This window comes from Rhagoletis pomonella, unplaced genomic scaffold (assembly GCF_013731165.1).
Source record: "Rhagoletis pomonella isolate Grant_MI unplaced genomic scaffold, Rhpom_1.0 Rhpom_scaffold_00004, whole genome shotgun sequence".
Taxonomy (NCBI): Eukaryota; Metazoa; Arthropoda; class Insecta; order Diptera; family Tephritidae; genus Rhagoletis; species Rhagoletis pomonella.
In genome coordinates, this window is record NW_023458558.1 from 75,823,680 (window position 1) to 75,847,454 (window position 23,775).

The 23,775-nt window shown below is 33.7% G+C and overlaps 1 protein-coding gene across 1 annotated transcript in view; it reads right to left on the bottom strand.

Annotated features, from left to right (window-relative positions):
- LOC118738082 overlaps nt 1–23,775 on the bottom strand; it is a gene marked incomplete at its 5' end in the record, with an annotated part of 312,005 nt that overhangs the window by 14,002 nt on the left and 274,228 nt on the right. The window contains 3 exon segments of the mRNA XM_036469005.1: nt 6,285–6,470; nt 10,510–10,636; nt 15,906–16,847. Coding sequence (XP_036324898.1) covers nt 6,285–6,470; nt 10,510–10,636; nt 15,906–16,847 — 1,255 coding nt within the window.

Below are 23,775 nucleotides of genomic sequence, written 5' to 3' on the forward strand. Positions count from 1 at the left end.
TCCTTTTTCACTATTACATACATTCATAGATAAAAATGCATATATGCAGAAGCATACTTACGCATATTTGTGAGCAAGTACTTGCGTCTCGTCCTTCATATGTTGGTTAGTCTGTGGCTCTTTGTAATTTGTGGCATGCGCGTGCTGACAGACATTTTTTCAATGCTTAAGATTTCTTACTTCCTATTCAGACTTTTTTGTTTGCTTTGTGTAGACATTCACTGGATTTGTCCCGATTTTGGCGAGTTTATTCAATTTTCATGCAGCTCTAAAATTCTATTAACTCATAGGAAACTTTAAAATAAAGCAAACGATAGACAAGTATACATTTGTATACACATACATATCGGACTCACATATTCTGAACACTCAGGCAACACCATCAGGGCTGCCAACTTGGCTCAAACCGTGCAAAGTGCCCAAATGGCACTTATGAAAAATAGTAATATTTCAATACATTTTTGTGAAATACTTTGCGTGTACTTCTTTTTCTGAACTAAGATTTTATAATTTCTATAGTGTATACAAATGGTTTATCTTACTTTGGCAATGGACTTTTGTTTTAGGAATGTGTTTCTAATTTTAATGCCAAATGGGAAGCATTATCAGGAATGGTACTTTTTTTGCATTTTGGCACTTTTTTATCCTCAATACACAGCTAAGTATAGTTGGCAGTCCTGGTCACCGTAGGTATAATGCTTCATATTTCAAGTGCTGATATTGTGAAAATGAGATCCGAAAATTTGAAAAAATTTATATATATTTTGTTTATTATTTTACACCTTTCAAGGACCAAACGTAGCATGCCACCGGGCTAGATTTTAAATATATATTAGCAGCATCATTTGTGTTCATAAAAATATGCATTTTATGCATCACAGCTATTTTTTTATTTCGTTTTTCGGAGCGAGTTTAAAATTTTTCGAATAATGGCTTAAGTCGATAAACGTACCGAGAAAAATTGCGTTATTACTCGTTGAAAATCGCTAGTTTCCCAACAATTCTTCTTTTTACATATGTATACATAAATAACTTAAAAATATACTTATATGAATGCGAAAAGCTGTTTAAGGGAATCGTATGGTCTTGTGGGAGGCGAGTAATGAGCAAACCTGGATTGTATATCCACCCATTTCCCCAGAAGGACCTTGAACTTGGACACTTATATTATGTACTCCGCCGAGAGAGTATAAAAAGCAAACTACATAAGACTTGATTGTAACATTTTTCTTGAAAACCAGGGTTTGACAGTGCTGTAATTTTTTAATTTAATTTACTTTTCCTGTACTTTGACTTCGGCAAGTATGATATCGAAAGCAAAGCAACAGTAATTCATGAAAAAAGCAAATGCTTTGGCTGTTATTTTGCTGAGAAATTTGAAAGCAACCACTCAGTTAAAAAGCAATTTGTGAAAGCACAACGGTAGCGTAGTGGCAGAAAAGCAACAGCAACTTCACTATCACTTGGCTAAGAAGCATCAAATTGGCATATGTATACACGAATGCACAAACCACTACCCTGTAGTTCTACTGGTGACAAGAGACGACCATGAGCTAGCGATTCTATGCATTAGGCAATTCGCTACCGATTGGTAATCGCTAATTTTGCACCAGATAATCGCTAGCGAAATACCATGCCCCGCGTACCGCTCGGTTGGCTCTAATACGGTGATGGGCACAGCCCTGCCCGCGGGCAAAGCTCTTTTAAGCTTTGTATTCATTTTTTATAGTCGCGTGCAGTGTTGCCCATTTAGCTGTTTTCCGGCTAGATTTAGCCGGTTGCGAAAGCAAGCGGCTGGAGAAAATTCCGTTTAGCGACCCAAAATCAATTAGAAATCGGTAGCCTAATCCCGGAGAAATTTTTCATGTCGAACTGATTTACATATATACAATTGAAAGATAATTTTTTCTAATCCGAAAAGTTCGAAAGAAACCAGCGAACTGAGCCGATTTCAATGATTTTTATTTTAAACACATATACAGTGACCTAAATATAAACTGGGACGCGACATTTAAGCAAGTTTTGGCTATTTCTCTTTAGTTTGAGTTTGAAAATATTTTATAGAGGGTTACTACCTGTCGAATTTAATTAAAATATACACAAATTATGTGAAATATTAAAATAATAAGTTAAATTAATTCTTAAGAGATGGGAGTAAATCGAATTGGGTTTGAAAAGGCAACTTGAATTCCGGCAATTAGATAATTAAATTATTATCAAAATATGGAGTTAGACGAGGCCTGAGGAGGCTTTAGTTTGAAAATGTTTTTAAGGGGTTTTCACCTGTTTGAAAAGTCTAATTTAATTAAATTATACACAAGATATATAAGAAACTAGTGAACCCGTATGGCGTTAAGACGCCAAAAATTTTATTTAACTTTTTAAGCTGATTAGGATGGAAAGCCTAATCAAAAATTTGTATAAGTATTCCAACTGTTTCATCTTAATCCGTCATCCGTTTCTGAGTAAAGAGAGGTGTCGGTTTTTCATTCCATCAAATTTCAAATCACCCTGTACCGCTAAAAAAATTAAATGTTAAATAAGAAATACCTAATCTATAGGCCCAGTTCTTTAATTCAACAAATCATTTCGAAATAACTGATCTGATGACTTTTACAAAAAATTGTCCATATAGTGTTTTTTTTAAATTCAAACAAATGAGCAGCAGCACATACTGTTGACCCAGTTTTTCAAGACCTTCGTGACGGTTTCCGGCTCTATCTCCCGTATGGCTTGCTGGATATTTGCCGCAAGTGCCTACATCGTTCATGGATTTTTTGCATACTGTCGGTCATTCACGTCACATCACAAAAAAGTCTAACGGCATCAAATCGCAGAACCGAGGTGGCCACTTACACCGCCAAAACGGCTGTTAACTTAGCGCTTACAGCTTACAGTTGAATTAATATACAAAGGAGATTGTTCTGAACCATTTAGCTTAAATGATAAAATGTAAGCTCCCTTCTTTAGGGCCTCCATTTCACTAGATATTGTGCCGCTTTAATTCTTGAAACGCTTTCCCAAAATTTCACCACATCCTCTTTAGCTCCTTTTACAAAGCCTCGACCAATTCCAGCCTTTCGCTCATGCATTCCACCAGTTTTTCGTATCGCGAGCGATCTGTTGTGATCTTCGATCTGTTAATTTTGTAAACATTTAATAATATTTTTTTTCCTATTCACATATATTTGCGTTTACACACTTTATTTTATTGATATTTTAAAACAATTTGTTTCGCTCCGACACGAGTTGCTATTCGTACAAAATTTCCGACAAATACATGAAAGTTACAGCTACGTCGGATTCAGGCATACCAACATTACGAATTTCGAAGATGGCCTACGAATTTCCAAATAACGATACGACAACGCGGATTTCAGCATACCAATTTTACGATTCATAGCAAAATCGAATCTACGACGGATTACAGCATAGGAGTGTATGTATATGGACCACGCTTAATATATGTTTCTATGTAGACAGTAAAATAGATATTACTTTTCCAATAGGTGCAACCCTAAAGCCCAAAATACAATAACGCAGTGGTAGTGGCAGCGGCAGTTTTTCGAAATCAGCTGTTTTTTAGAAAGTGTGGTGTCCAATGATGCGCCTCACAATACATCAGTGGCAGCTAGCAGTACTGCTCAGTTTAGCCCAAATTCTAAATTCACTGCGACTACCTTCATCGCAGCAAACTTCGCGTGTTGAATTTGATATAAATTAAGACCAACCAACTTCTGTTGATGTCACTGCAGCCTAACAGGCAACAACAAAAATGTAAACAAACAAAAGGGAATGTCAAAAAAGGCAGTCACTGACAATGCCGTATTGTATTTGCTGCGGAAATGACTGCCAATGTTAGCAGTAACAGCTGATTTTAAAAACTGTCACTGCCACTGCCACTGCGCTATTTTATTTTGGGCTAATAAAAAATATTTTCTAACTAAAGTTTTATTAAAACTCTTTCATTTGACACAGAGATTTTAATATTTCATCTAACTTGAGTATAAGCTAAATAAATTGGACTCTCACAGGTGGTAGCCCTCTTTAAAAGTATTTTCAATCTAAAATTTTTTTAAACCTCTTCCGTCTGATAGTTTGACACCTAATTCAATTATCTAATGGATTCAATTAAATTTGAATTTTTAACCCGTGGCAAGTCTCTTAAACACATTTCAGAAATAAATCCTTTTCAAACCCATTCCGATTGCAACACACCATTAATTAATTCATTTAACTTATTAAATAATTTGGATTTAACATTTTCAACAGCTGGCAACCCTCCTCAATACCTCAAAGAAATTCTAATGTTAAAACTACATAAGGATTTCTTAGCACTCTTTATTTATATTCCATATAACTTGTATTGCAGCACATCAGCAGGTCAATCCCTTTAAGTTGATATCTCAGTTTTGAAAATCGAAAGGACGGTGGCATTTATTAATAATTAATTTGAATGAGATTTTTTATCAGGTGGCAACTGTCTTCGAAAAAATAAAACCAGTTTGCACATCTACATGCCAGGCGCTTTAATTTGATGCCTCATACGAACGGTGCAGATTTTATGTCCTGGACAAAAATTCCCTTCGCGTATTGTATATATATATGTATATATATATATAGATATAGATGGGTATCATAGAGGAAGAACAAGTTTTACTTCAGCCGTGCGTGGTATCCACACAACACATTTTTTTCGTGGCTCCTCAAACACTTATTTATTTATTTTTTTAATATAGTATTTCATCAAAACAATTGTATTTTTTTTGGCATATACCAAACATTAACACTTTGTTTATTTCCATTTCGTAACGATGTTGTAAATTAAAAGTTTGTAAAAATCCTATCGGATTACAAATAAAAAGTTGTAAGCCTAAGAAAAGTACACGAATTGAGCCTATACATAAAATCAAAATTTTTGGAAACTGAGTAAAAGATATAGCCACATACCCAGACAACAGCTAATCAAGAAGGTATAAATATATACAATAAAAAACAAGAAAAGCCGCAGTGTGCTATGCAAGAATAAAGCGAAGAAGCAAACATTTGATCACCATTGACATACATACATATACATATACTTACACAAATAGGTTACAATGGAGCCGCCTATTATGTACTTTAATTTACTATGAACTCGAAAGTTTTAAAGTGTATACAATATCTACAAAATTACAGGGTGCAAAAACATGAACTTGACGAAAAAATGTAGTTGAAATTGTAAATTATGTGATTGTGCATATTCATATAGAAGGGTTTTATAAATGACCTGAGATATAAATTTTCGTTTCGTGATTTTGTATGGATTGTGCCTTAAAATTCCTTTAAGGCGGTTAATCCGAAAATCCACAAATTTTTTTCTGTCATGTAGTTTTTGAGATATCGCCACATAACGCATTTAAAAAAAAGAGAAAAGATGGATTATACAAATTTTTCAAATTTGATGAACTCGTTAACCGATCAGAGCAGATGCTATATTAAATGAAAGATAATTAAACTTGCTATATTTCCATTGTTATGATATCATTAGTTGGTTTTCCAAGTAGCAAATTATTATACTATTTATAGTCATAAATGGGAATTTTGTATATGAAAATAAACATCTTCAACAACGTCTTTTGGTAATTTCAATCGCAATAATCAAAATTCGCTATGTGGCGATATCTCGAAAACTGCACGATAGAAAAAATTATGTGGATTTTCGCACTCAATGACCGATTTCACATAGTAATTGGGTGATTTGGTCCGAAAAGCACCTAAACCCCTATGGATATGCCAATTGTCAAATACGCATATGTCTGGACTTTATTTTCACCACGAAGACATAAGAAAACAATAAAACTAAAAAAAGTCAGGTCATCGTGAAACTCCCTTCAATAGAAATTCGTTCTCTATAGCCAGTGCATAATACGATAAAAGTACAAACGCAATTCTAAATATACCGTGAAAACATTCAAACCAATTTGTATTGAATATACTAATACATCAAATCAATTGATGTGTACATCATATCTTCCTTCCCGCAGGGATAATGCGTAATGTGTGTAAATTACATAGCTGCTTTTACGTTACTACACGAACAGAAAACACTCCATAAAGAAGATATACATGTACATACAAATCAATTAACGCAGAAGCGTCAAAATAAAAAGAAAAAAATATCATGTGAATATTGAAGGAAACCATGATAAGTTTTTTCAACTAAATACTTTCATTTAAAGTCTCCACCAATTTTTTTTATCTGTCTATACAATTTTAAGAATTTGGGTATTTATGAAGCTAACCTCAGTTTCGATGATTTTCTCAATGTATTCAACAGTTCGCAGTTGAGGTCGTCCTGTGAGAGGACATGGTACCTCTTCGGTTCGCCGCACAATTTTTTCATCTAGTATCTTTTCACGTTCGCGTATTATAACGGGACCATCGCTTGATTTTATAGCGATTTTTGGGAAAACAATTTTTTTAACCTGCTACAAATAAATATGAGAAAAAAATATGATAATGGTAAATTGTTAGCAATGATTTTTACCGAATAACTACATTTATAGGTACACAATGAATGGCTTTGAAGTGACGTATGAATGAAGTATGAAGGTTACAGAGCTAAAACGAAAACATTCCTAAACCCTATATAAACTCTCTAAAGTAATTTAATTAAGAACAAATATCAGACAGAGGTTCTTTAAGTATGTATAGTTGGGCCTATAACGCCTGTAAGAGTGTGAAAGAAATCAATTGATTAAACAAATCAAATTTCCAAGCGTATGCTACATATAACGTAGCTTGGCGCGCAATACCTCGTATCCGCCAAATGCAATATCACTTATAAGACAGTCCGAATTTCAAAAAGGAGCGAAGAAATTTATTTTCGTTAAAACTTTTAAATGGCTTTCCACCTAAACTTACTAAATGTGAGTTTCTACTATAATTATTGACCATTAAATTGGTGAAGTAGGGAAGCATTGAGAAAGGGTAACCAAAATAAATTTTTTTCTATGCCACCTCATACGTGGCATTGCAGTTGGCAGATACGAGATATTGCGCGCCAAGCGACGATAAACGTGTACATGTCGAAAAGTGCAATACACCGCCCGAACAAAGTATTGGCACAGAAATTTTTCATAATATATGCAACAATTTTTATTCTAATATTTTTTTGCCAATTTCGTATAAAAATATGGTTTATTCAACAACAAAAAACACAAAAATATAATTCCTAAGCTTTGTGCGATACTCGCCAAAATTCAGCAAATTTTCATCAAAATTTTCAACTTTTTAATCATATTTTTGAGAATTTTTTTGAGTATGCAGTTTTGCAGCCCATTAAGTTCTAGTAATAAAATGCAAGTTAGGAGTTAGTCAAAAATCGCGTTGATTTTTGAGAATTTTTTTTGTTGAAGGTGTTTTGCATTTTTTCCATATAAAGTATTTTCGAAAAAAAATTGTTAAATGGAAGAGACTGCGTGGAAAAAAAATGCCAAAAATCAACGGTAATTTCTTCCTACTTAAATCTTGCACTTTATTATAATAAAATTCATTGGGCTACAAATATGCATACTCAAACAAATTCTAAAAAATCTTCTTAAAAAATTTTAAATTTTCATGAAAATTTGCTGAATTTTCGCGAGTTTTGCACAAAGTTTAGGAATTATATTTTTATGTTTTTTGTTGTAGAATGAAACATATTTTTATACGAAATCAGTGGAAAAATATTAGAATGAAAACTTTTGCATATATTGTGAAAAATTTGCTGTGCCAATACTTTGTTCGGGCGGTGTACTTTGAAAAAATAAGGAATGTCTTAAATAAAAGAGGTTGCGATCTCGTTCCGTTCCTCCAACACTTTCTTCCGTAGTGCATTAAAATTTCAAGTACAATAAATTCAAAAACATATGTCTTCATTTATGTAGTCAAGGTATTGGGCCCATGCTCGCTTCCTTTATTTGCTTCACTTTGAGAACTTTCAAACATTTTTCGAATTCTACTAAACTGTAGGAAAGTTGGCGAAATTGTAGCTTTACTCACTTGCATCATAGGCTTTTGGCATGGAGGTCCTTAATGAATTTAAGTGAATTCCTACAGGCTGAGCTAATAATATAAAACTACATGTCAATTGTATCTTGAAAATCAGCATTTTTAAGTTACGAGTTTTTTTAAGTACTATAAATTAGCGATATGTATGTCATTATTATCTTTTCTTTGAAACACAAAACTTAGTCGATCAACCCGACGTTTTCGATGGACGAAAATATCGTACGCAAGCCAACGACGGCCAAGATCAAATCGGTTAAATCCTCGCCAAAGTAGAATTAAGTTGATCGAGTTGATCCATGTCCAAACTGTTAATAAATCAACGCAAACAAATTTACTATTTATTTACCTACATATGTACTAAGATGCATTTTTAAAGTGGATTTAAAAATCACAAATAACGTTAGCCCATCAAAAAGATATGAGTAAATTTATGCTAAGAACGTAATTTGCGAAACGACTTCGAATCGAATTCAGTTTCGAATCGTTGGGGTGAACATTTTGTTCGGCAAAACGGTGCCAAAAATGTATGCAGTACTAAGAAATTGCAACTGGATTGTTTTTTTTTTTCAATGCATTATTTAAAAAATAGGTATCTATGTCCACCTTATGCCAGAAACATGAACGTGTAAAAATGAAAATGTTGGAAAATCTAGTTTGAAAGTTTTTTATTCATGTAATTGACATTGTAAAATACGTGGTTTCCATGTACGCATGCTATTCTAGGTTTTGGTATAACATAGAACATCCAAAGGTTAATCAAGTCAATCCAATAACTCAAAATGGGTAAATTTGTTCATGAATACTTCTGGCATAAGGGTGACGATATTTACATATCGATGGTCCTGTGTATTCAAAAAATAAAAACTATTGCTACTGTTAAGTGGCTCATGTTTCTAATCCTTGTCGAATCCATGTCTAATCTTTTGTACTTACTTTAGCAATCCTAACTACTTACTTATAGACAAGAGCTACTTAACAGTAGTAACAGTTTTTATTTTTTTAAGTTTGAATTGTCTCGTTATTGCACAGGACCATCGATATGTACATATCGACGGCTGAGTGGAAGATCGCCCTATCTCGGCTGCCGATTCGAAAGCGTTTCAATGACGCCCTATCTCAACTGCCGATATATATATTTAAATTATATAGTGGGATAGTGCGTTTTAGAAAGCGGCAGTGGATATATGGCGTTTCTGAAATGCTGAGATAGGGCGTTCTTCAACAAAATTCTGAAATAGAGCTTTTTCAACCGTTTGCTGAGGTATGGCGCTTTCGAGTCGGCATCTGCGGCAGGACGATCTCACACTCAGCTGACAATATGTACTGTATTCTAAAACAAAAGCCATATATGTACATCCAAATTTCAAACTGTGTGCAATATTAAAATCAACCCGATTTCCTGAAAATTTCATACTTTTTATCAGAAACTAAAAAAAAGGCATGGAGTTATATGCATAGACCATTCAAATTTTAGAATAATACATATAGTGCAAGCTTGAAGTGGCTCAAAACTAGCATTCAGTTTTTATAGTTCCTCGAGCTCCCCATACCGACGTCGAAACGAACTCGATTCGAACTCGCCCTCGTCCTGTAGTAAATTGGGAAATTACAAACGTTGCTCTTAGCAGTGAATAAGCTTCGTCACTCAGTACGGCTCAAAGATCGAATTAAGCAACGTACATATTTTACGTACGTACATATGTGTGTGTCTTGCTTTAAACCTACCTAGTCAGCGAAGGAACAATAAAGTGGCTTCCAAAAGGCTTTTCCTATTGATTTTATGAGAAGTATTTCGTCCGATTCTTCACCATTTATATTTTTGCAATGGTCACAATTTCAAGGAGTTCGCTTTCCACCGAAAGACAAAATTTTTACCAAATAATAATGACGTAGTACGAATTTATCTTGAACCCAGACACACAACGACATGACTACCTCGACTGTATTCATTATTTGCTTTGCGCTGCTTTTCAAAACAGTTGAAGCCTACGAACAGCAGACTAAGATATGTCGTCAGGGATGTCAATCAAGAAATGTATACAGACAAAGCTAGCCGACCATTCGAAAAACAATTTGTATGCTTTTTTGAGGATTACTCTTCAGTTAAAACAGGATTTTCTACAGATATTAATTGCAATATCACTTAAATGTGGGTAATTAATCGTCAGTATAGTTAGTTGCTAAAATTATTTATATGTATAAATGAACATACGTATGTATATTACTTAGGCAGGAAAATGCAAAAAACAAGCACCACATTTTAATCCATTTGACAATAATGCGTGTAGTAGGTACGTATGCATGAAGGTTACGACATTTTGCAACAAGCCATTAGTTCAAGCAAATCTGTACCAAGGTGTATTAGAGATCCTTGGATTGGGAGGGACTTTTTTAGAAAGCTTTTATATAAAAGTGGTTATGATGAAATGAATGCCAGTTGTACATAATGATTACATCGAAACTTTGCATACAAACCTCAACAGGTGCAACAAGTAGATCATCAGCAATTTTGTTCATATTTTTGATGACGTCTTGAGCCTCCTGGGCACCTTGTTCCAGGGAGCGCAAGCGAGCAGCACGCCAGGACGCTCGTTTCTCAGCACTATAGATGGAATAAAGGTGAATAAAATTTTAATTCATTTTATCAATGTTTAAATAAATTATAATATACTAAAAGAAACACGTATAATTGACTCAGAATTGGAAAAAATAAGCTAAGGAAAATAACCAAACACATACACAAAGAGAACACGTAAGATGACTCAATACAGGGTGTAGAAAACATTGAAGAGAACTATTGCTTATTTGTATGTACCTTTTTTTGCTAATTAATACACACACCATAAACCAATAAATATTTACATACTCAAAAATCATAAAAAAAACATAAAAAGGGTACTAATCTAAATGTGTAAAAGCCAAGTATACCTCATAAGCCGAATATATTTATTACCGCATAAACTAACTGCTAGAACTCATATAATGCTTTAAACAATTAAATAATTTTACGCTATGATTTCGTCTAATGAATAATTGAATAAACTTATACAGCAACATACATATACATACATATGTATGTGAGTTTCCAGCTTTAACACTAACATCTGACTGCAAAAAAAAACAAATTAAAATCCAAATTACATGATATTTTATCTTAAATAGCCCAGTGAATTAAATATGATTATACAATGCTGGTATCAGGTGCATTTATATAAGAACGCAGGTAAAAGTGTAAATTTGAAATTTGCTAATTTTAAGAGTCTAGATAAAAGCTTTACTAAAGCTTTCCAAATTTATGAAACAAAAAGGTAGTTTGAACACTATACTTAAAAAGGATGCAGGGATCGTTATGAATCGCGTGCATTATATAAAATTATGGAAGAATATTTGCCTATGTATGTATGCATTCAATTACCTGCATTGAGGTTGTGAAGTACGGTCGTATGGATAGTGCGAGTGTTATAAAATGGAACTGAATTATTTTCAATGTGCTCACTTAAAACTACATACATACTATATACGTTTATACAAAATTGACAGTGTTTTTAAATGACATCTAACGGGGCATTCATAAATTGATAAATTCATATGTATGCTTAAATATTTTTACGTAAATTCTAGTACTCAACCACTTATACATATGTATCTCAATATTTTTTAAGCAAATTTTTTGTTCCAAGCAAGGCACATTCAGCAAGGTAGAATGGATTTCTGACCGACTTCTACTCATACTACATATTGGTTGATAATAATAAATATTGCTCGCAGATAAAAATTCAGCTAAGTATATTTCTCGCAACACATGATTTGGTAAATATAACCAAATAATGTTACTATAACCAAATCGTGTGTTGATAGAAACATATATAGTTGACGTAACTAAACTCTTTTCTCAGTATGGGTATACATATAAGTAAGTTTTAAAGGATTGTCAACATAGGGCATCAGTAGTGTTTAAGCATACCGGGCAATGTTGCAGCCAACTTCATGTTAAAGCATCATCATTTAACCACATTTTACAGTATGTACTATGCCTACAAAACTCCATTCGCGGGAAGAATTGGTAGAAAATTGCAGCAGAAAGTTATCGGCTGCAGTGTGAGGCTTACGGAGACCATGCTCCATCAATTTCAACCTGTCAGTATTGCTTCCGACGTTTGCAAAGTGGTGACTTTGACACAGCTGCGCGAAGGAATACCATAAAGGTTTGGAGATGCCGAATCGGAGGCAATTTTGGACGAAGACCCGTGCCAAACCCAAGAAGAACTTGCAGGAGTATTAAGTGTGACTCAACTAGATATTTCATTGCGGTTGAAAGCCATTGGTATGGTGCAGAAAGTCGAAAACTGGGTGCCTCACGAACTCTTCTGTTAATCAAATGTTCCTTCAACGGTACAAAGCGAAGTCGTTTTTACATGGCATTGTACCGGCGATGAAAAATGGATTCATTACGACAATCCAAAGCGCCAGAACATGGGACATACCCCATTTGGTCTTTTTGTCCCCCTTGCTACGAAAGGTTGCGTAGGGGGATTACAAAATTTACTATATTCTAAGACGTCCACCAAAATATTTCGGAAAAATATTAAGATTTAACCAAGCTGGGCCGATTTGAAAATACCTCCAAAAATGGAGTTTTTTATGAATAAAAATAGTTTATTAAAGAACTTTTTGAAAAAAGTCCCCTCAGATGACAAAACAGATAAGGCTTAAAAAATCTGCATTAAAATATTTAAAAACTTTTCAACGGAACCGCAATAATGAGATTGCTGATGCTGTTTTTTTTTTACTTTTTCAAAGATTGATTTACGAAAAACTTAAATAACGGGGCCAAAACTATTCTGATTTAGACTTACGGGATCTCAGTAGAAAAGTATTTTCCCAGTATTTTTATTTCTTAGCAAAAAAAGTCATTCGTGCCCCTTTGTTTTTTAAATACCAACACATCTTAATTCAAAATTGAATGAAGCTCGTTCATCCTACCTTTCTCTTTCATCCTTTGAATGAGAGTATTAGCAAAGAAATAAAAAGGGTGAGAAAATACCTTTCCAATGATACCTCACGAGTCTAAATCGGAAGAGTTTGGGTTCAGTTATCCAAGTTTTTCGTATACCAATCTTTGAAAAAAGTTAAAAAACAGCAACAAAAAGCTTATTATTACGATTCCGTTGAACATTTTTTAAAATTTTTTAAAAATATTTTTATGCAAATTTCTTAAGCTTAAACCGTTTAGTCATTTGAGAGGACTTTTTTCAAAAAAAATCTTAAAAAACTATTTTTATTCATAAAAAACTCCATTTTTGCAGGTATTTTCAAATCGGTCCAGCTCGCTTAAATCTTGATATTTTTCCGAAATATTTTGGTGGACGTGGATAGAACGTGAACTAGTTGGGCCGAAACGCAAACTGGTAGAATTCTAGTTCACAACTAGTAGCTTTCCCTGCAGAGATACTTATGAATGTACATCAGGGTGGTCCCATAATGCATATGAAGAAGTAAAGTCGGAATTGTTCTATACCAAAAAAATATACCCTTGTTTTTTTATTTTGAAAGCAAAAAATATTTAGGGAGGGGCCAAAGCGCTCAAAGTTTTCTATGCATTTGATATGGCTGAAAACAACTTTTCGCAGACCAGAGTTGGGCATTATTCGAATAAATTGTTATTTAGATAATTATTCGAATAAAATTTTATCCGTAATATAATTATTCGCAGATAACTCTTTTACGAATAAATTATTCGTGAATAAATTGCTTTCGAATAATTTATTCGTTGTTTTATTCGTTATTTTAAATAATGAATAAAAATTCATTTTTAACACATTGAGCCACCTTTTACTTTTATTTCTATTGTCAAGGATTGTGAGTTAGCTGAATTTTGTTTACTATTTTATCAAGAATACTAGCTCATTCCCTCTGGTTTCGCGGCCCCTGATAAGATTTTTTGCGTTGGCCCATGCAAGAATAGCGTTGAAAACCAAATATGGGTAAAGTAAAAAATCTTAATTTAGGTTGAACAACTAAAGAGCAGAACCCTTCTCACACATATTTCTGCCAAAAAAATAGCGCTCTGATGCTATATGCAAGAAAAAATCCCTTTCAATGTCATGAGCTTTACCGATGGTTTTATTTCCACTTGTGAGATCTTTTCTAAGCGTGCGTAATCTTCTTCTATGATCTTGCAACTACAACATTGGTCCGATGCGTCTAGAGGACTTATGTCATGTAGGCCAACAAAAGTCCTTATAAGGAAGCTGAAGAGCACAGATGTGCGTTTTCTATTATAGGAGAGCCAAAAACCCTCGATGTAAAATTTGGCCATTGATATACCAACAGTGGTCTTTCTTGGAAGGATGTGGTCGTCACTTTCCTTGCTGATTCGCCACTTTAAAAATATCCAAGAGCTGGTTTCCTTGAGTCTTACTGCTGCAGCACTGGCCGCCCGAGCAATTTCATCAAGCGGAGGTAGATGCAAAGTCGCATTTAGGGTGTATGACGACGTAAGACATCGTAAATTCATATAATATAAACATAAAAAACAAAGTAGTCCAAACATATGGGGTTTCTGATGATTTCGATTGCAGCACCATTATGAATTGCAACCTGATTGTACAATAAATAGGGATTTTCTAAATAACTCAACTGCAGCGCCACCTAGCGGGTCCATTTTTCGCATAAGTATTTTTCATCATGCAGGAAGAACACATTTTGAATTTGAACGAAATCGGTTCATAAATACGGCTTTTATAAATAACTCGGCTCCATCGCAACCAAGGAGTTTTCTAGTAGCCTTTATCGCAGGGAATAACCTCCGAAAATTTGACTTAGATCTATCCAGAGGTTTGAGTTAAATCGCAACAACGAAAACGGTTATCATTTTATACATAAATATATGTACATATCTACATACATAAATTACTTCTTTTATTATTATTTTATTCGTTATTCGAATAATTAATGAAGATAATAATTATTCGAATAACGAATAAAATAATTTATCCGTCATTCGAATAATTTTTTTTTTTAATAAACAAAATTATTTATTATTTACGAATAACAAGAAAAACAATTTATTCATTTGTTATTCGTCATTCGAATAAATTTTGCCCAACTCTGTCGCAGACATGGTACAGAATTCTTGAAAATCAATATTTTTCGATCGGAAACCCCTGTTTCCCTTCAGGATATTTCTGTTTCTCTTCAGGATATTCCCAACAATAATACCCAATTGTTTCTTAAACCATTTTTTTCATGGTAACTATATTTTATAGGTCCGTCAAAACCCCCAGAAAATGTAATAAGGGACCAATAAAAAATCTTTAGTATTAAGAAAATGCTTTAGTAAACAATTAGATATTAACATTGAAAGTCTCCTGAAGAGAACCCGAGTTTTCCGATAAAAAAAAAATATTGATTTTAAATACATGGACAACTTTGAGCACTTTGAACACTCCTTAAATATTTTTTGATTTGAAAATAAACAATAGGGGTGTATTTTCTCGGTATAGAACAATCCTAGAGGATGGCGGCATTAAAATTTCGACTTTAGTGTTTTTGGACCACTCGAATGTACGTATACGTATGTATGTATTTGACTGTGCTCATACCCGCAGTTATCAGCATCTTTCTAAAGAAGCGGTAAAATTTTCGGAAAATTTAGTTTTTAAGCTTTCTCCTAATAAATGTATTCCCCATAATACATATTTGACATCCCCAACAGTATAAGTCGACTCGTTGATTAAAGAATTAATTCTACTTCAGGCTAATCTATTATTATTGCATTACTATTTTAAAACATTTACATAACTTTTCTTCTTACCATTTTCGTGCAACTTTTCTTATAGCTTTTTCCTGCAAATGGGGTTTGGACTTACTTAATCACTGCTTTGCTCTGCGTCATATTTGTTGGAGACTGCTCGCGTTGAATTACATTAGGTGAGCGATCCCCCATAGCAATAACAACATTTTCAACACCGACAACCCCAACTTGAGCCGCTATTCCCTCCGCCGCAGCAGCTGCCTTCAGTACTCGCCTTTCAGCATTTGCCGTGCGAACAGGAATGCGACTGGAAGGTGTAGATAGTGATAATTCGTGTTGTTCTTCTTGCTGCGGTTGTTGTTGGCATTGCTGTTGCTGTTGCTGGTGCAGTAGCAATGCAGGTGGTATAACAACTTTAACTCTTGGCTTCGGTAGAAGCGACGGTTTCTCCTTGGTCTCCTTGGACGTACGCAACGTTGGTGCAGTAGAAATCACACTCTCAATGCTACTCGCCGTATCTTCAGCATCATTGAAATCGCTGGTGACCTCTATGTGCTGCTGACGTTCAGCGTCCATAAATTGCGCTACAGTGCTTCTTAGTTTCTGAGCTACGGTACATGGTGCGGGGTCTGGTGCCGTTGTTGATGTTGGTGATGTAAGTGCAGATTCTACTTTAGTTTTGGGTGCTTGCACTATTGTTGTACTTGTGATTTTAGTACGTGGATCAGTCAAGGACTTAACAAGTGCCGGTGATTTGAATGTAGCCAAGTGTGGCTGTTGAATTGTCCATTCGGAAGTTATTTGTGACGCTTTTTGTTGTGGTGGGTTTGTGTGAGGAGGTACTGAAGGAGGTACCACTCGTTCATCGCTACGCTCTATGGGAAATTTGTCGTCTGTGGGAGACTTGCCCTGATTTGCTACATTCTCCTTTGCCTTCGCTTTCGTCTTTTTCGATTTTTCGTATTTACTTGTCGGCGTTTGCGGTTCTGCATCTTGCTTTCGGATCCGTAACCGCTGTTTCTGAAGCTGAGATAATGGTGGTGACGGTGATTCGATCCTTTTAGGTGTTGTGCAATTCAGCATGTTTTTAATTTGGGATTTTATTGAATTCGTGTGAAAATTTTTACAAGAATTAGAACAAATTTACGAATCATTACTTACATATATGCTTGTGATGGCAGTGCACATTAATCTGACATGAACGAATGCAAATAAATAATGGGAACACTGAGTTATTTTTTGCACTAATAAATTACCAAATGCAACCAAACCATTCTTTATTAATTTAGAGATTTTCATGTAATTATTTTGTTAGTCACAGTCGCTTACGGATGATGAATAATTGACGTGGATGTGAATATCGGTGAATATATATGTATGTAAGTATGTATATCTAAGTATGTATGCGCATAACGCATTTGAAGTCATATTCCGTGCTCAGTAGAGATACCGTGAAGTTTAAATCTATCTATGAATTCCAATGCACATTTTCTGGTTTCTATAAAAATTACACAGGCCAACAAAATTTAAACAATGTTATGTCGACTAAAATATTACAGCCGATTCTTATAGGATTTGGTACAGGAATTTTTTCAGTATGTGGATAAAGGCCGTTAACCGTTTAACCATAATTTTGTAATTTTGAGTATTAAATGGCAGTGTTTGGGCTTTCATATCCTACACCCAGACGGGTATATTGCATCAAGTTATTGTTTTACAGAGGCTCTAAAATGTCCAAAAACGCGTTTCTAGGCAGCTTTAAACCTAAGTTGCTCGATAAATAGAGCCAATCCAATATCTTTACGGTCAGATTCGGATTATACGAGAAAAATCATATAAGAATCGGCTACAATTTTTCACTTAACAGAATTTTGTTGGCCAGTGTTATACATTTTAAAACGTTTTATAATTTTAAATACTTTGCATTTTTATAATTAATTTGGTTAACGAAAATCCATAGCTAGAGGTAAAGTTAACAAATCATAAACAATTACCTGCTTTGATTGAATGTTTTTCAAGCAAAAAAGGAACTTATTCCCCATTTAGTAGTAGTAGTTATTTTATAATCAAATTGTACATAAATTGGTTCGATTTTCATATGCATCCCGTTTGTAAGTACCCCCGGTTATTAGCCATTGAAATTTTATCGGTTTATAGATAAGTCCCCTTCGAAAATTATCTTATCCGACTTGAAATTGACATGTAATATAATGAATTATTGTGCATAGTAAATAATAAAAGCAGGCTTTGATTTATAGTATTTGAAAAATTAGAGGATGAAAATATAAGAATCTTATGTTATATGAATGTTGATTCGCCTTAAAGAAATATCTTGCTGTACAAATATTATACCTGGATAAGTACTCAATCGGAATATGCAATAAAATTTAAATTCTTGCAAAAACCCGATTTTTAACACCTTGCTAAATATACCTCATCATAAGTTTTTGAAATTACAAAAAATTGTTGACTCTCACAAAAAAAACCATCTCGTTATGCAAATTATCTTTAAAAGGTTCAACTGTTAATAGCTAAGGTAGCTTTGGGACAATCTTAACCACCTTACATAATATAGAAATGTTAAGCCAGTTTCTTTAGCTTTAAAACGAAGTATCTACGATACGCAGAACCCAAGATATAAAGATTTAAATTAGAGCAAGATTTTAGCTTATTTCATGTATAGAACCCATAAAAAAAATTTAAGCCAATCGAAAGTGTGACACCAAAGTTGGTATCCGATATGAAAAGGATGTCTCATATCGTATATTTTAACCCACTGATTTATATGAACGAACAAAAAAGAGTGTTTGCTGCCCCTTATTCAGAAACTTGGGTCCGGTTTAGTTATTTGTACAATGTTTTCCGGTTGTTGTCTCCAAACGCATCATTATGCTATAAGCTATAATGGCTTTGGTAACAAATATTTTTCCGTGATGCTACTTAATTTCAAATATAGGCGAAAGCAGCTATTTTTGCACTTTTAGGTAGTATATCTTTTAAACCAGAGCCAACAGTGAATTCTGAGTTCAGATTCGAGTTCAGCGCACCGAAAACCTTCGGAAATTTATATAAAAGTTTCTGTTCTGAGATTTAGCCAAAATTTTGTCGGCCTGTGTAATCTTAAGCAACTGCACTTCCAAGTAAATTTTTTGATCAAAAAAGAAACATGTCAAATAAATGTTAAATACCTTCACGCGAATAATCCATGACACTTAAAGAATTGCCTACAATGGAAAAAGAATATATTGCTTCGTGTGTTTTGATTTTTTTTTTTTATTTTTATTACACGTTCTCATATGTATGTGTACAAAAGTCACATCACTTTTTTACTCAGCCACCAATTTTTTTGATTCCTGCGTGTCGAAACATGGTTTTTCGTAATTATGTTGTTGCGTATCTGACTTCGGTAGGTGTTATACAGACGGATTTTGTTTTTGAAAAAGAAGAAGCGAGTTTGCGACGCACATATTATCACTTAGACTTTCGATAAATGCTACTCGATGAATAAAAGTTAATTTTTTATCCGACTTCAAAAAAGCAGGAGATTATCAATTCGTTTATTTTTTTATTTTATGTCTTTTACCGCTTTCCGATGTGTATTATTCTTTTTTAAAGCAAAGGTGGCACTTCGGAGATCCGATCATTGGATCATGAAGAAATCAACGGTACTCTTAAATTTGTATATGAGAATTGAAGTCAGTTTTAATTTTTGCTTAAAAATTACTTGTTTTCACTTTCATTTTGTGTATACCAATTCTTTTTTATTTTGTAAAATACATTTGTAAAATTGTGTAAGAGTTAGCGTAACCGCCTTCTGTTCATATGCTTAAATGATTCTCCCTACAAATCAGCGCTTGGTACAACTAGAGATCCGACCGTCTACGCGAGTTTTCAATCCCGAGCGCATGAAGGTTAACAGGAACTGGGGAATTGATTTTATTCAAAATTTCGAGTTTCTCTTCTTTTTGCACTAAAAAATTAATATCAACAAATAAAAATCCAAAAATGGGGCCCCGACAGGTCTCTTCTAAATCTCATCAATTTTCAAAAAAATAAATACGAAATCGGATGAAAATTACAACCTGCAAAGAATTTTGAAATATTGGGCCATATGCATAAAATAGGGCTGACGGGTACCCGGGTATTACCCGATTTGCCCAGGTACCCGGGTAATATACATATGTTGGAGCCGGTTAAACGAATAACACCCGGGTAATGCCACATGAATCTTTTTGGCGACGATAGATACAGTATATTTTGCTTTGCTGCCTTTATGCTTTAAGATACCTACCCTAAATTGCGCATCAGTGGCATTATTTTTCACATTTATAAGGAAACTGCTCCGATAGATGCATTTAACATAACTGCACATTAGCGATACTTGCCTTAAAAATTATGCAACTATTATCAATTATCACAGAAAGTATCACGTTTACCTACCCTGGCTCTACACTTGCCCTAATTTTACAAGCTCTTATTTATTTTGCTCATCTCGCAGAACTACAAAAACGGCTATAATTTTATATAGTTATAAAGATAGTTAGATACCATTCGGAAAAAATTTCGCTTGCAGTAATTTCTACGTGGGAAGTGCTCCTCCATTATTTGGTCTCATAGGGATTCGGATACCTTCCTCATTGAAGTAGTAAACAACATTCGCTTAAGTGCTTTTTTCGGTTAAGCGCAGAAGTTTTTCGTGCAAAGAAGAATGGGCAGCTAAGCAAACTATACTGTATTTTTTCAGTGAGACAATTTTTTTGTATAATTTTTTTTGATGTCTAGAACGTACGCGACTATGTCCACCTAACCGCTAGCCTGAGTAGACGCAGACAAAGTAAATTAAACCACTAGTTTCTGTACTTAAATTCAAACTTCTAATATTTGTAAATGCATATACATACATTAGGAGTGTTAATTTTTTCGATTTTTAGGATCCCGGTATTGTCGGGATGGCAATACAAAGCACTAGATTTAATTGACAATAGTCAAACTACATAGACCTAAAATTTCTACAGAGAAAGTACACATTTGAGATCGATTTTAAGCGGTCGTTATTCATATATCCACATACATACATATATTACCCTTCATATCAATTCTGGTCTATTACATGCGCCCCACGCTTTTCATTTTTAATCTCATAAATTGTTTATAATGACTTTTGCTAAAATTTCAAAATCTAAAGTTATCAAAACAAATTCTATGGGACTGAGAATTATTATTTTCTACTTTTTAGTCCATTTATAAAAGCGTTCTATATTAAAAAGTTTTTTTTATATTATTTATTTTCTACCTTTTAGTATTGTCTGTATAAAATTTTGCAATAGATATTAAAATAATTCAACGATATTAATAGATTGGTGCACACACATGCATATACATATGTATGTACATACATACGAGCACCAATTAATTTCATTTAAAGAAATGGCGTGTCGTCCATTTCCGCTGTAGCGTACGTAGTGCATAGACTTTTTTATAGAAACTTTGCAAAGCAAAGGTTTTATAGCTGCAAATGGTGTCTGGACACACAACATTGCAAGTTGATAAAAGCGTTGTAAAAATTGTTACAGCACAAAAAGTAGAAAATCTGGATTTCGAGGTCATTTATGTTAGAGTTATACTCAAAGGAAAGCCACTGCCGCAGAATGAGTGTATCAATGTGTTTGTTCAGCTTGGATTAACACCTCATAGCACTAAAATACTGGTCGAAATTACATTAATCTCATGTACGAAGAGTTGTCGCTAAGTTTAAGATTGTTGAGTTTTGCGTCCGCATGAAAAGAATTTTTAATGTTCTGCATAAACTTCCGAATACCTTTTTGCCTTTCTCGCAGCTGCAAGAAGAGGAGTACTAGTTGCCCAAAGTCAACTGCAAGTGCTATACACATTCCTACACAGAAAATTGCAGCAGAGTTAAAAGGCGAGAACGATAAAGTATAAATTCTTGTAATTGCTGTCATGTCAGGTGTCATAGAAAATTTTTAAGTTTAATTTTAGAACGTAGAATGTGAGAAAATAATTTTAATGGAAAAATTCAAATGAGAAGGCGTATCAAAGCGAATTACTCAATTGCAAATAGTGTTGTCGAACAGAAACTGAGAAGCGACATTGTGCATATGTACATATGCAAACTATGCTGAATTACATATGTATATGTAAATTAGACTGCATCACTCCCCATTAGAGATGTTAATTTTTCGGTTTTTTCCGATCCCGGGATTTTCGAGGTCCCGGGATTTAGATATTCATTACTTTTCAACAACCTGAATCAAAAAAAATTGCTTCTATGTTGTTACAATCAAATATATAATAAATAAATGGGTTTGAAACCTACTTTCTTATTTAAAGTGGCGTTTTTATTTTTTCTCTCTGACCGCAGGATTTATTTTGAAGGACTTTGTAATATCAAAGATATGATTAATTCCAAAAATTATTAAATAAATTCAGTGCAATGTAAAATAAAAATATGGGTAACACATGCAATAGGAAATTACTTTGGAATTTAAAAAATTTATATTTTTTGGATTCACAAAGACGAATAGGTAATTTTTAAGCTGACAAAGTTAGAAGAACGAAATTCGAGGATGTTATCGAGTTTATATAAGCCCTTAACATATAATTTTTTCAAAAACAAATATTGCGAAATATCAAGGATAAAATTTTAAAATGACATTTTCAATATTTACCAGCCCTTCTGCATCAGAAACTTTAATCTGTTTAAATTCTACAGGCTTTCTTCATTAATTTTATACCCATACTTCTTCTCTAAGCACATTTCTCTGAATTTTTTAAATCATTTTTGAATTACTGACGTCAGAGCGAAAAAATAAAAACGTAATTTTACTATATTTGGCCCATGGTTTCGCGAATATATTGATATTTGTGTATACAATTTACTATAGCGCGGTGTTGTATGTATAAAGAGCTACATATTTATAAAAAAAATATTAATTATTAAATAAGAAAAGAAATATAGCCAATACTGGTCGAGAAAAGGAGTTTCTATTATTGCCATCAGTGCAAATTACGGGATTACTTGCCAAGAATCCCTGGATTTTCGAGACCTTAAGAAGTCCGGGATCCCGGGACTAACATTCCTACTCCCTATACAAAAAATAATCGGTACTGTGTTTCCATTGGAATATAAAATCTATTATATTTTCAGACTACCACCGAGATATTTCGGAAAAATATTAGGATTTACGTGAGCTGGACCGATTTGAAAATACCTCCAAAAATTGAGTTTTTCTCAAAAAGTTCTTTAAGAAACTGTTTGTATGCAAAAAACTCAATTTTTTTAGCTATTTTCAAATCGGTCCAGCTCACGTAAATCTTGGCCCCTAATATGAGTTGCATTTGATCTTCGACTGTGGTCGAAAGTTCTGATCGAACGAATTTAATTTGGTATTATGACGCTCATTCGATGAAGAATAGCGCTATTGTGAATTTTGCTCGGTTAGGTTGTTCACAATAGTAAATTTTTCACCGCTGAGAAAACTGAAATAAAAACGAAAGCATATTTATAAAAACGTGGTAAAAATTAGTACAACGGAGTTCTGGTTCAACGATTCTTCAGAGGATGAGAGCTTAAACTGACCACGAGTACAAATGTTTGAGTGTAGTCTTTCGAATATATTTGAGAAATTTGTCTACAGATTTACTAAAAACTTTCGACTGCCTAAAGAGGCGTTTGTGAGCCAAATCTATTTAAAATATGTGAAAATTATCAACGGCTCTACGATTTTGTTCTCAGAGATCGTGCCAACTGAGTATAGGGATTATCTTTTAAAAGTAAACACAAGCTCGAAAGTGTTTAACATTCACGACGCTAAAACAGCATGAAGTTAATAAAAATTTTAAATTTTTTTTAAATTTTCTCTACACCATCGAAAGCAAAATTTTGTCCGCCAGAAAATTCGATACTCAACGAAAATTCGACACGAATTTCACTTTCGAGTATGGCGTTTCGTGAAAAGTTTTCT